Raw genomic sequence first — 12,601 nt, 5'->3', positions numbered from 1 at the left:
CAGCTGTCAGTCTGTTCTCTGAGTTTATTTTGTTTATTATGATCTAGTATTTTTAAAGGCATCTTCAAGCTGCTTTATGGTGAAATGACTACAGGAGCAAGAAGAGCAGCAAAGAGCAGTTAGAGGCACCGGGCAAGGAGTGAAGCTCGTCTAGACCCAGGCGGTAGCAGTGAATAATAGAAATTATACTTCAAAGTGGACAGATACAGGGAGTGTAGTTTCTATTATTCATTCCCTCAGGGCAGCTGGGTGTTTCTTTGGAGGGACACATCAACTGAGCCACCAGGGTGTGAACAATGCTCTCCACCAAAATCCTGTATTTTCTAAAAGGGTTAACCAAAATGCAACTTTTCTTGGGCAAAACAGTAGGGTGTATGTGAAATGAAGTGGGAAGATGTAAGCAGTGAGAGGAAAAATATTTAGGGGCAAGGGAGTCACATTATTGAAAAAGCAGATATGCCTAGGAAATCATTTCTGGTTTGTTCCATTACTTTCTTTACTTTGGAAACCAGATTCACCTAAACTGTGTTATGTTTTCCCTCTCTCCAAAGACCACAGCAGTGAGGATTTCAAATAAGGGGAAGGCATCAGAGGGGCAGCACGGCCATTTCTTGGCAAGCCTAAGTTGTTTCTAAGCAGGCTGTCCCCTGTACTACAGTTTTCATTTAACATAATTCATTAACAGTGAAGCAAAGTCTAAAGGTCTCCTGATTTTAAACTGAACCTTCAATATAGCATTATACAGGATTCTACCTTTACCTAATAAAGTGCCTATTTCAGGCCTGCTTTATACAAATATCTTCAAGTACAACATTAAAAACACACATACACAATTCTCAAAACATTCATACACAATTCTTAAACCCTAGTAGAGGTTCTCAAACTGGCTGTATCAGATCACAGCCTGTTACAAATATGTATTCCTGGGTCCCACCCCGAAAAGTTCTGACTCAGTAGATCTGGGTTAGGTCTGGGCAGTAAATCCTATAAGGTGATTCTAATGGTTTCTAAAATGTCATTACTTGTGTACTGAGTTCCCTGGACATTTTATAATCTATTTTTGTATATAAATACAATTGTATATAATCTGTATATTTTGACACCACGGTATCTTTTTGGAAGTGGGTAGGATTTATTAATAACTAACTGAATCCCTCAGAAGCACAGAAAGGAACTAGAATGAGTACAATCAGCAGGTAGCTAGAGAAGAGGACAAAGAACACTGGTATGAGGGGTAGTATGCTAGACATCACCAGGAATTGACTCCTGCCATCATTAATTAGCCACGTGTATTTCTCCATCTTCTTTAGTTATTTGAAGCCCATCCACCCTCAGATGAATTTTTCAAAAAGCCACAGGGCAAGGAGCTCCTTTCTTTTCCCCACTGCCATACAAATTCTGATAGCCCCATCACAGACGAAGTCTAACTGGCCCTTCCTAAGTACCCCTCACATCCCTCCATGTTTGAGCACTCTGGTCTACATTTACTGCATAAAAGCTTACCCTTGACAGCTCTGTACATATTCTATATGGTATAAACAGAGAGGCAAACAAATGTTTAAAAAACCCAATTTAATAAAGTTACTATTAACTGAATTAGGACACATCAAAGAGGCATTACAAACACCTTTTTAATGACAATAGATGGTAAATTTATACAAATTACAGGCTAGAACATAATGAATACAAAAATCCATCCAGGTAACAGTTTAAAAAAATCACTTAACAAAAGAAAACCTGATTCAAGTGGCTAAAGAACTCAGGCCCCCTATTTTCATAATTACACATAGCTTTCAACGTAGCACATTAAAGCCTGCCCCTAGTCCAGACTATAGCAATGTTCAATGACTCTAATGATTTAAAGATTCTAAACTAACACTTTTAAGCACTGATGTCAAGACATCAGGTGAAAGGTTCACTATGCAAAACTCAAACAAGAATATGTGAACATTCTTTGCAAACTGTAAGGTGCTGTGCAGATGTTGTTAGCTATTGCTATTATTACTGTTCAGTGAGATTTCACTGAACCTGAGAAAAAGGAAGACTAGTCTGTGTAACTGACAAATGACTTGTAGAACATCTTAAAAGGAACACAGATATTATTTTTGTAAGTACACATGGCAACAAAACAGGCACGAAAAGCAAGGCCAGGAATGATGACTATTCCTGACTATTTTAATAAATTCCAGACTATTTTAACAAATATATAAGGGTTTAAGCTACTCATAGATTACATGTAATATTAATCATTAGGTTCTCAAAGTCGCTGAAAATAATTTATTTTCTCAGACGACTCTTTTCCCCTGCAAATAAGAAATAAAAATCTTGCCAAGTTATTAATATGCCACTTCAGTCCAGCTCTTGCAAAATTTATCTTAAATATAAGTTGAGTCTGAATTAATAAAGTTGTACTACTTTGGTGGAGGAGGCAGAGTGCTTGACGGCAGAGAAATCCACTGCTGACCTAACACAAGTGACAAAGTTGGTACCATAGCTGAACCATTTTTAAAATGGCCCTAACAACAGTCTACAATCTCACTTGAGCATGAAACAATAAACATGAACTTGTCTGGAGACAAGAAATACTCACTAGATACTGCAGAAATAGGATTTCAATCCTTTATTTCATGTACCTTCAGCTTTCATCTTTCCTTGGGCACTCTTTATCTATTTTACTATTTTTACTGGTCTCCTTGGGCACTTTAGATATATACATAAAACTTATGTGAAAATGGAAAATAAACTTATGTGAAAATGGAAAAATGACTTGTTCCACCAAACAAGTCAATCAGTTGCCTCTTTTGGCAAAGCTGATGAGATTTTAAGATTAAAAGTCCAATTATTACAATGCATTTCAGTTAGATTCCCAGGAAACACAGTTTTGTTTTGTTTTTTAATGAAATGTTTACATTTCCTCAGTAATAACTCAAAACTACTTTGCTGCTACACGTAAAATGGTATCCACTTGAAGAGCTAATGGCATCAGATGCATTCTACAGCAGACTTTTCAGTTATAAGCACAATGAGGAAAAGAGATTATATTCGGGGGGGGAGCAAATGGAGAAGAGTAAGGTACTGTGTTACAGTAAATGGGGTTAAATCAGTACTTTGTACTGACATTTCAAGTTACACTTCCTAATTGAGGTTATTCTTACAATTAGTTTTCAAACAATAGCGAACATATTCTTATCTTAAAACATTTATAAGGGCTCAATTGTAATTTTCCTTTCTATACATCCTGAAGTATATATACTGTGCAACAGAAAACCAGTGAAAAATAAATCTGTTGTCAAATACCATGTTATTTCAACTGTAGCAAACTAGCAAGTTAACAGCTGAAACCCCAGGGAAAAATCAACTGGTTTGAAAACAAGTCTATACTGTAATAATTCTAAATATCAACACTAGCATCCAAGTCTAAATTTCAAAAACTTGGTAATTATTCCAAGAGGAAATTACAATTGCTTTTGCATGAATCCCTGGTTTAAATACTTGCAGAAAAATACCCATATCATTATCTACTCAGCAAAAGTCTGAAATCAAACAAAATAATCCAACATTGGACATTAACATTTTACAAATAGCATAACATCCCAAAAGTACAAGAAAAACCTTGGCATTACAGAAAAAAAAAAAGTAGGTGGACAACAATTCTAAGTACAACAAAGAGGGAACCATCTAGAAATCTACCACACAATACCTCAGACTCAAACAGGGGTATTCTATAATTTTATATTAAATTTGTACAATTTTATACTAAAACTGTAGTTTTTTTAAGAAAACACTTTAATTTAGAATAACTGCTTATAGAAGACATTTAAACCATAGACAACATTTAACTAAGCAAGAATCCAATTCTACATTAAAAATAGGGGTAAACAAACAAATTGGTAATGACAAACACAGCAAGGGCCACTGTATTAGGAATTAACAGGAAATTTGAACAATGATATACCTACAGATACAAGAATAAAGGTAGAATGTAGGGGGTTTTTTGTTTTGTTTAAGAAAATGGTCACTAATCACGCACATGAAAAAAACACACATAGTGTCAGGAAAAGTTGGCAGAATTTGAACTTAATCCAAACTTTTAATAAGTATCAAACTAGCACTAAGAAATGCACACAGGATGTAAACCAAAACAGTGGTTATCTCCAGTTGGCAAAATTACAGGGAATTTAAATTTTCTTCTTGTTTTAATATGCATGTTTTTAGATTGCATACAAGTAGTACCAAGTGGCTAGAAAGAAAACAGACTAAAGATACTAAAATAAAAACACAGTCTTTTTCTATCAGAAAGGGCCTCAAGAATTAGCTAATTATACATATCTGGGATTTAACAACTCCGATTAAAAAGACTAGACTAGAAATCCCAAGAATACTTCCTGGGTGATAAAAACAATCTATTTCAGGATTGTTCACACTCCCTAAGTATGCAAAAATAAACATTTAAATGTAAATTCCTATCATATACAATATTAAAAAAAAAACAGTAGGAAAAACAAATTTAAAGGGAATTTACACAAATCTGATAATTAAAGAGTAACTTCATTGTTGAGCAAGAGCAAAAGAGATTATTAAAGAGTTGTTCTGAAAGCACAGGCTAGCCTGCAAGAAAGCAGCTAGCTCTGCTTTGCTATTGAGATCCTTCAATAAACCAGTTCATGTAAGATGGGTGGAATTCAGCCAAGTTTCCCCATGAAATAATGTAATGAAAGATTGCTACTGACTAGATATTACACTTATTTGAAATTTCTCAGTGACATTCAGAATAATTCCAGCATTCATAATTTAAGCAATTTTCCATAGGAATTTATAACCCAAAATCCAATGACCTGGTATTTTCATGATAGTTAGGGAAAGTATTTCAGCAAAAAATAAAATTTAGATTTGTTTCACTATGTACCTATTAATATATCCAGAAAAGTAAAACTCAAAGCCAACTAAAAGACAAAATGCTATAAAACATTTTTTGTTATAAAATAATCAGTCTTCTCAGAATAATTATTTGTAATCAATTTAATTTTTCCAAATTCTCATTTGCAAATGAGAGGCTTATGCAGTTAAAATTGATGCTGCAAACCACTGTATTAGAAGGATCAAAATTTACATTAGTTAAACATGACTCCTTAAGATAGATTTTAACATGTTCTTTCAACATTATTGAAATAATCAGCATCCCGGATGCATTTGACATTTTTAAAACTTAATTTAATGCTATCAAAAGGTGATGTTCACTTTAATCCTGTTTGCCTTCACGCCACTGTCGTGAGCCTTCATTCCAGGCCACATAGACAAAGAGGGCCAGCACCACGTGGACAGCAATCACTGCAACAATAGCAGCATAAAAATAGCTGTCCCTATTGGACATCCCAAAGGCACCTATCAAGAGAAAAAAGTTTTCACTTTATTCCAAAATTTATCACAGTACAAAAAACAAAGCATACTAATTTTTATTAGCTATGTATTTACTTAATTAATCAGGGAATTAAAAAGTAACACTTTGGGTGGTGATAAAATAAGTATTCACTTAAAGATTTGAATACCTTCTATACACGAAAAACTATTTTGAATGAGAACTGTAATTATCACTTCATCTAAGGACTCTGACACAAAAAAGGGACTTTATTTCCTTTTCCTTCCAATGTCTGCCACCAAAGGTTCATTCCCCCAAATTTCTCCTCCCATGTTGGTCAATTTTTGCTCTCAAAGGGATATTAAAAGAAAGGATCTGCAAGCTATTTCACAGAAAACCATACATGATTATGATGACAAGCTAAAATAACTATGAGTGATGAAAATGTTCATTTCAGGAATTAAGACTCATGAGCAACATTATATCTGAAAAGCAAAACAGACTAAAGACACTAATTTTAGAATACCTAGTTTACATCTATAAAGAGGTCATAAAGCACAGAACATTAAATACAGTAGTATGTCTATAAAAATACGATTACCTTCAAAAACATAAGATTTAGTGGTGAAATATAACCCAATAGGTACAGTGATCATTAAAGCTGTGAAGAACAGCAGAGTCTTCAGGGTAGATGCTAATGAACTTTCATTTCTGGAATAAAGTAAACAAGAGAAAATCAGAACTTGCACAGCCACTTCCAACCCTTCTTGTGTCTATAAACACTATAAATACTCACAGAGAAGATTCTGGAAACCCTGCTCCTGCCTTGGAAGCAGTGGCCAGAGGAAGAAGAGCAGAGTCAGGGACTCAAAATTGAAAGATCTTAGAGACCCAGCTGCAGGCCCATCTCCAAGAGACTGTCATTCATATCCAGTGTGAGAGGAAGTATCAAAGTGTGAAAGTAGTTTGTAATCTCTAAAGTGCTATGTAAATGTACACTGTAATTATAGAATTTACAATGGAGGTAGCAAGGGAGAAGATACATAGAAAACAACTAATGGCTAGGTGAACACAGTACAAACAAGGTATGAGAATCTCCAAATGAAAAGTCTAGAACAATCTGGATGCAGCTGAAGGAAATTTACTCAATTTTTTTTTTAAATATATCTTTACTGATTTCAGAGAGAGGAAGGGAGAGGGAGAGAGAGAGAGAGAAATATCAATGATGAGAGAGTCATTGATTGGCTGCCTCCTGCATGCCCCCAATTGGGGATCGAGCCCGCAACTTGGGCATGTGCCCTGACCAGGAATCAAACTGTGATCAATCTCTGGGATCCTAGGTCAATGCTCAACTGCTGAGCCATGCACGGCCGGGCTCAAATTTCTTTGTAATTAAATAGGTATAGTACAATTTAGATGGCCTTCACATAACATGGATGCATTAAGTCTGAATGTCAAACCACTTTCTATTCACTGAATTCTATCTGTCCACAGACTATTTTAAAACCAAGGAAATATTCCAATGGAAAATATTTTGTTCCAGAATACAATAAAACTACTCTGAAGATTGTAACCAAGTTTTAAAATTATATATGTAAAGAAAAATAAGTCCAATAAACTGCTACTTAAACATTAACAATATAAAGATTAATAAAACAGCACAAACAAAACTGGATAACATAAAATGATTTCGTAAATGATGTACATCAATTATATGGAGACTTTAAAAAGAATTCTGACGATTATTCAGAAAATATTCATATGACAAATGAACAAGGCAAGTTACAATGTATTATGTATGTCAGGGGTCTGCAAAATAAGGTCTGAGGGTCCACCACCTATTTTTGTAAATAAAGTTTAACTGGGACACAGCTACACCATTTGTTTATGTATCACCTAAGACTACTTTGGAGCTACAAAGGCAGACTTGAATAGTAGACCATGTGGCTCTTAAAACCTAAAATATGCACTATCTGGCCCTTTACAGAAAAACTTTGCCAAGCCCTGGTGCTCTTTTACTGACTTTTTAATGTCAGCATTTGTCCTATACATTGTTACAAATGAGCAACACTACTGAAAGTGAAACTGTACTAAGCTTCTAGTAACCCTGAACACATACATATCACCCGATTAATTATAAAAGCCCAACCCTATAGCTTTAATCGTTAGTTTAAGGTCCATTTTCCTCAAGTCTAACTATCCTCAGACTACTGAACACACTTTTAACTCTATGCTCATAGTCAACACCTGAATTTAACTCTCTTTCGTAATCCACAGCTAGAGGCTCCAGTTTTTACCTATATCTTTAGGAAAGAGCTCAGCCTTCAAGGTCCCCCCAAATAGCCTTTCCTCCAGGCACTTTCCCTGAATACATCCTGGAAAAATTCATTGCTCTGGGATCCAATCACACTTTGTTCATATCTGTTATTACAGTACTTCATATGACAGCTTGCTTTTTAGATAGTCCTGCACATCTCTGTATCTCTAGAAAACCCAGGCAAAGGAGTTCTTACAAATGTATATACAATTAGCAGGAAGGTTTCTGACAGCCCCAAAAGGAAGGGAACATCTCAATTTTATTTCAATTGTCTACAAACTTTTTTGACTGTGCAATCCATCATTAAATAAAAGTTATGAGCACACACTCAATATAGGCATTTCTATGTTTTAAATAAATTGTTTATATACATATTACTAATACAGTCTTTAAAATATAAAACATATACAAAATACATACTAAAAAGGATGTTAAAATTTATGGAGAAGTTCTAATATTTTCTTTCCATACTTCAATAGATCATCTTTTAACACTTTGGTGATCACTCAGCTATACAATTCTCATCTAATATGCATGAGCTTCCTTAAACTGTTTTCTAGTAGTAAATTTTTAGAGGAATTTATTGTGTAATCTTCATGAAGAATACAAGTGTCTGCAGTAGTTCTATAAAAAACACAAAGTCAGCATTTGGACACTTCTTTTGTGAACCCCCACAAAAAAACTTGACTTTCAAGGTTTTTCTATGGTGAGTTAAAGTATGTGTTTTAGGGATATAAAGTTCAGATTATTTAACTTGATAAAGAAACAAAGCTTAAGAATCTAGAGAAAGGGCAGATCAACTGGTTCTCTTGTCCTCACTTGAGTATGGATGAACTGACCTGGCTCTGAAAAGTTTATTATTGAAAAGAAGATATAATACCATAAAAATGTTTTAAAGCAAACAAAATCACTTCCAATCCCACCACCTTTTCTTTTCTGCATGTTAATTTCTAGCTCCATACACTTCACGTACAACATATCTTAAAAATTTGTAGTTTATCTTCAACTCCTCATTTCTCTTTACCTTAAGCTCCAAAAATTTGACTCTTCTAATGGGTTGTGACCTCACAAATATGGGACTAAGTATAAAGTTGGGCATACAAACGTTTGAAAACTAGCAAGCTACCTCTAGTGCTTACAGAACATTTTCTCCCTGGCTTCCAGTCACAGCCCATTGCAGCTGGCAGTTCTGCTGGCACAAGTCAGCTTGGGTACACAGTGATTTATTCTAAAACAATGCAACTGATGGCATTCAACTGATTTCTCCTATGTGTCTTTGACTGGGTGTTACTGCGACTTGTTATGAAAGAACAACATGGAAGTCCAGAATTAAAGTTGGTCTCACACAAAAGAAATAACTCAGGATGAACCTTATTGCGACCCACTCTTAAAACCACTTAGTGTTCACCCCCTTCATATAAACTTCTCCAGCAAACGCTAAGCAGATAATAGAGCTTACCATTTCCACTTTTGTGGCAAGCAATGCTTCTTTCTACTCAAAGTAGATTTCACTACAAATTCCATTAGGAAACAAGAAAATCAGTCTAAGTGGGCTAGACTGTATTTTAAGTATACTTAATGAAAATACCTGTTGGTATCCTTACTAATAAACTAATAATAATTTAAAAACAAAACACCTACATTGACATTGTGAGAGGGAAAAAGGACACAATCTCCAAGATCATGGGATTTGAGGTCAAAGTGGGCTGGTCAGATGCCAGCTTCAACACTTACTAATTGTGTGGCCTTACTGTGATATTGGGCAAGTCACTTACCCTGAGTCAACTTCATCTTCCTTAAAATCAGGAAACTAAGTACTTTCTTAATTCTGATGTCTGTAATAAAGCACCCAAGTTGAGCTTGGCACAGAGAAGATCATCACTGAATGGTAGCTAAATTCCTTCCCAACCCGTTGTCTGGGTATCTTCTGTTTAGCCCCCAGTCTCCATCTCCATCTTACATGCAGCAAACACTTATTAAGCCCCGATGGTGCAGGCCCTGTAGGGGACACGGAGATGAAGATGGCCGGGCTCCTGTCCTCAGGGGACACTCCGTAGTGGGGAAAGAGATTGCAGACAGCAAGATGGCAATATAGACAACAGTGAGAGGAAGCTCTAAGACAGGAGCATGAGCTGTTGGCCTGCACACACTGCAGGCCCCAACCTGCTGCCCCGCCCCGCCCCGCCGCCGGGCCCTAAGGGTCCAAACCTCACACCCACCGCAGGCCTGCCCCTTAGGCTCAGGCCTGCCCCTTAGGCTCCGGCCTTCCCTCTGCCTAGCTTCAGACCCGGGCGGGCCCGCCTCACAGTCGGGGCCCCTGCCCGGTCCGAGCTCCGCTCTGAACTACCTGACGTCGGGCGGCTGCAGTGCGTTCAGCGCCGCTTTATCAAGGCGTTCCATAGCTATGCCACCCGCAGCAGGTATTAGCAGGCGGACTGGGCTCGGCGGGCACTCTCAATTAGCTCTGTCGGCCAGCGGTAGAGGTAGGCCGCGCCGGAAGTACCGGCGAGCGCTGGGTGGAGGGACGCAGCGTGCAGACGCGGCGCAATGAGGTGACGCGACTGCGGCGGGCGCAGGCGTTCACGTGACTTACCGGCCAGGGTTCCGCGGCGTACGCCCACCCGGGGGCGACCTGTGGCGGAGGAGCAACCCTGGAGAGTAGCCTAGCCACTCCACATTAAGCCGGGACTTGCCTCGCAGCATGGTTCTTCCGGGCAGGCGCCGCTCTTGCCGCCGCCTACTGACCGCCAGCGAACACCTCGTGTCGGAGTCCTAGTCCGATCCCCTGTCGCAAAGCTTCGGTTGCGGGGCGACCGGAGCAGCCGAGCTGAGAGGAAGGAGGACCAGGCAGACCAATGTGGTGCTAGGCAACCAAGCAGATTCAGACCACAAACAACAGAAAAAAAGCAGTGCACGTTATTCCCCAGCCCTTGAGCAAATGCCTAATTAATTATTACCCTCAGCGAAAGTCCAGCCTTTGGAAGCTGGGAGGAGGTAGTTTTAACACTCACCAGAGTCCATAAAGCTATAGAATGTCAGGGCTGAAAGAGCCCTTGCTGAGAGTAACTGTTCCAGGCTCCACACCGATGACCCCAAGTTCCACTTAAAGTTAAAAACATATTTTGCAGCTGCTTCGAAAGCCGCCAGTGAGACGACAGGGGCTCAAATAGTAAGGGACAGGTGGGCCTCCCAGGCGGGCCTGTGCAACCTGAGAGAGGTATAAACGGAAAGGGTGCGTAAGCCTAGGGACAGGTTTGACAAACTAAGAGGACACCCCTTACATGGTGAACTGGAAAGGGCCACTGACCACACATCTATTTTCTGCACCACATAGACACAAAGACCACATCTGAAATAATTACTAGCATCTTAGAGCCTTGTTAAGGGCCATGGACTGGGCAGCAGGAAGCCCACCTTTGAGTTCAAACTTAATCCCTCTGTGGGCCTCATGCGCTCTGCATGAGGGGAATAAGAACCACATAATGCCAGAATTAGGGCAGAATTAGAGAGACTCCAGCTATGGGGTTGGCAAATTTGTGGCCAGCTAGCCAAATACATACATCCAGCCTGCCTACTACCTGTTTTTCTATAGCCCATGAGTTAAGAATGGTTTTGCCATTTATAAATATTTTGCCACATGTCAAAATTATATGAAATTCAAATTTCACTGTCCACGCTCATTCCTTTGTATTGTCTATGGCTACTTTCACACTGCTATGGCTAGTTCACACTACAACAGCGACAGCGTTGAGTAGTTGTGACAGAGACTGTACTCTCCACAAAGCCTAAAATGTTCACTATTGTGCCCTTGACAAGAAAAGTTTGCTGATCCCTGCTCTAGCTAATCACCCTGTAATGACTTCCTTGAACCAACGGGGATGCATAGATGTAGTAATGGGGGTTCTGAGAACAATTTTCAATATTTAAAAAAACCTAATGATGTATTTATTGGGTGTGTTTGGATGCATTTACTTGCTATAAGGAATCAACAGCTACTTAAAACCTCACTTTTCTTTGATTTTTTGCACTAATTATATCACATTGATGAGGTAATACTGGTTATTGCATGAGAAAATACACATATTATTACTAAAACAAAATAAACTGTTGTATACTTTACTGATTAAATATTTTAAAACATAGAATGAACTCAAAAGGAGGGATCTTTGCTTTGTGACTTTGTGTATCTCCAATGCCTAGAATAAGGGCCTGCTATATAGTAGATACTCAGTAAATATTTGTTAAATAAATTAATTGGGTCCACAAGGGGGCAAAGAGCAAAAGGGTTCTTTGTAGAGAAAAGATTGGGAACCACTGATGTAGTTGTATTAGCTTGCTAGGGCTACCTTAATAAACTACCATAAACTGAGTGGCTTAAACAACAGAAATGTATTGTCACACAATTCTAGAAGGCTAGAAGTCCTAAATAGAGGGGATGGCAGAGTTGATTCCTTCTGAGGATAGTGAGGGAGAATCTGTTCCATGTCTTTCACTTAGCTTCTGGTGGTTTGATGGCAATCTTTGGTGAACCTTGATTTGTAGAAGCATCCCTCTCATCTCTGCATTTCTCGTTCCGTGGCATTCTCCCTGTGTCTGTATCTGTGTCCAAATTTCTTCATTTTATAAGATGTCAGTCATATTGGATCAGGAGCTTACCCTACTCCAACACGCCCTCATCTTAACTACATAGTTACATGTACAGCAATCCTATATCTAAATAAGGTCATGTTCTGAGGTACTAGGGGTTAAGAGTTCAACACAGGAATTGGGGGTGGGGCACAATTTAGCCGATAACAGTAGTCTAAACTCCTCCTTGTACAGATGAGGAAAATTTGTCCTAGAAAGAGAAGGAACTTCTCAGAGGTCATACATTTACCTAGTGGGACCTAGCTCATCTCCTGCCTCCCAGGTCAGCACTTTTACACTTT

At 38.3% G+C, this 12,601-nt stretch overlaps 1 protein-coding gene across 2 annotated transcripts; it reads right to left on the bottom strand.

Moving 5' to 3' along the window:
- Nucleotides 1-1,557: 1,557 nt before the first annotated feature.
- Nucleotides 1,558-10,400, bottom strand: VMA21 (vacuolar ATPase assembly factor VMA21). 2 transcript variants are annotated; one of them, XM_087829272.1, is made up of 3 exons: nt 10,267-10,400; nt 5,958-6,067; nt 1,558-5,382 (listed from the first exon to the last, which is right to left on the bottom strand). In XM_087829272.1, the coding sequence occupies exons 1-3, from the start codon at nt 10,374-10,376 to the stop codon at nt 5,240-5,242; spliced, it is 363 nt and encodes a 120-aa protein (XP_087685398.1). In that variant the 5' UTR covers nt 10,377-10,400; the 3' UTR covers nt 1,558-5,239. The 2 variants fall into 2 exon arrangements, with proteins under 2 accessions (XP_087685398.1, XP_016071306.1); XM_016215820.2 differs by lacking the exon at nt 10,267-10,400 and adding an exon at nt 10,021-10,191 and having other exon boundaries at nt 1,614-5,382.
- Between the last annotated feature and the right edge of the window lie 2,201 nt (nt 10,401-12,601).

This window comes from Miniopterus natalensis, chromosome X (genome assembly GCF_054644295.1).
Source record: "Miniopterus natalensis isolate mMinNat1 chromosome X, mMinNat1.hap1, whole genome shotgun sequence".
In the NCBI taxonomy this organism is placed as follows: domain Eukaryota; kingdom Metazoa; phylum Chordata; class Mammalia; order Chiroptera; family Miniopteridae; genus Miniopterus; species Miniopterus natalensis.
This window is presented reverse-complemented; position numbering and strand designations above follow the sequence as displayed.

Excerpts from the sequence above, each read along its gene's own strand:
- VMA21 (XM_087829272.1), bottom strand. The coding sequence starts at position 10,376 with ATGCTGCGAGGCAAGTCCCGGCTTAATGTGGAGTGGCTAGGCTACTCT. Across the intron at positions 6,068-10,266 it reads ACGCCGCGGAACCCTGGCCG|AAATGAAAGTTCATTAGCAT; the intron begins GTAAGTCACGTG and ends ACTTTATTCCAG. Across the intron at positions 5,383-5,957 it reads TAAATCTTATGTTTTTGAAG|GTGCCTTTGGGATGTCCAAT; the intron begins GTAATCGTATTT and ends TTCTCTTGATAG.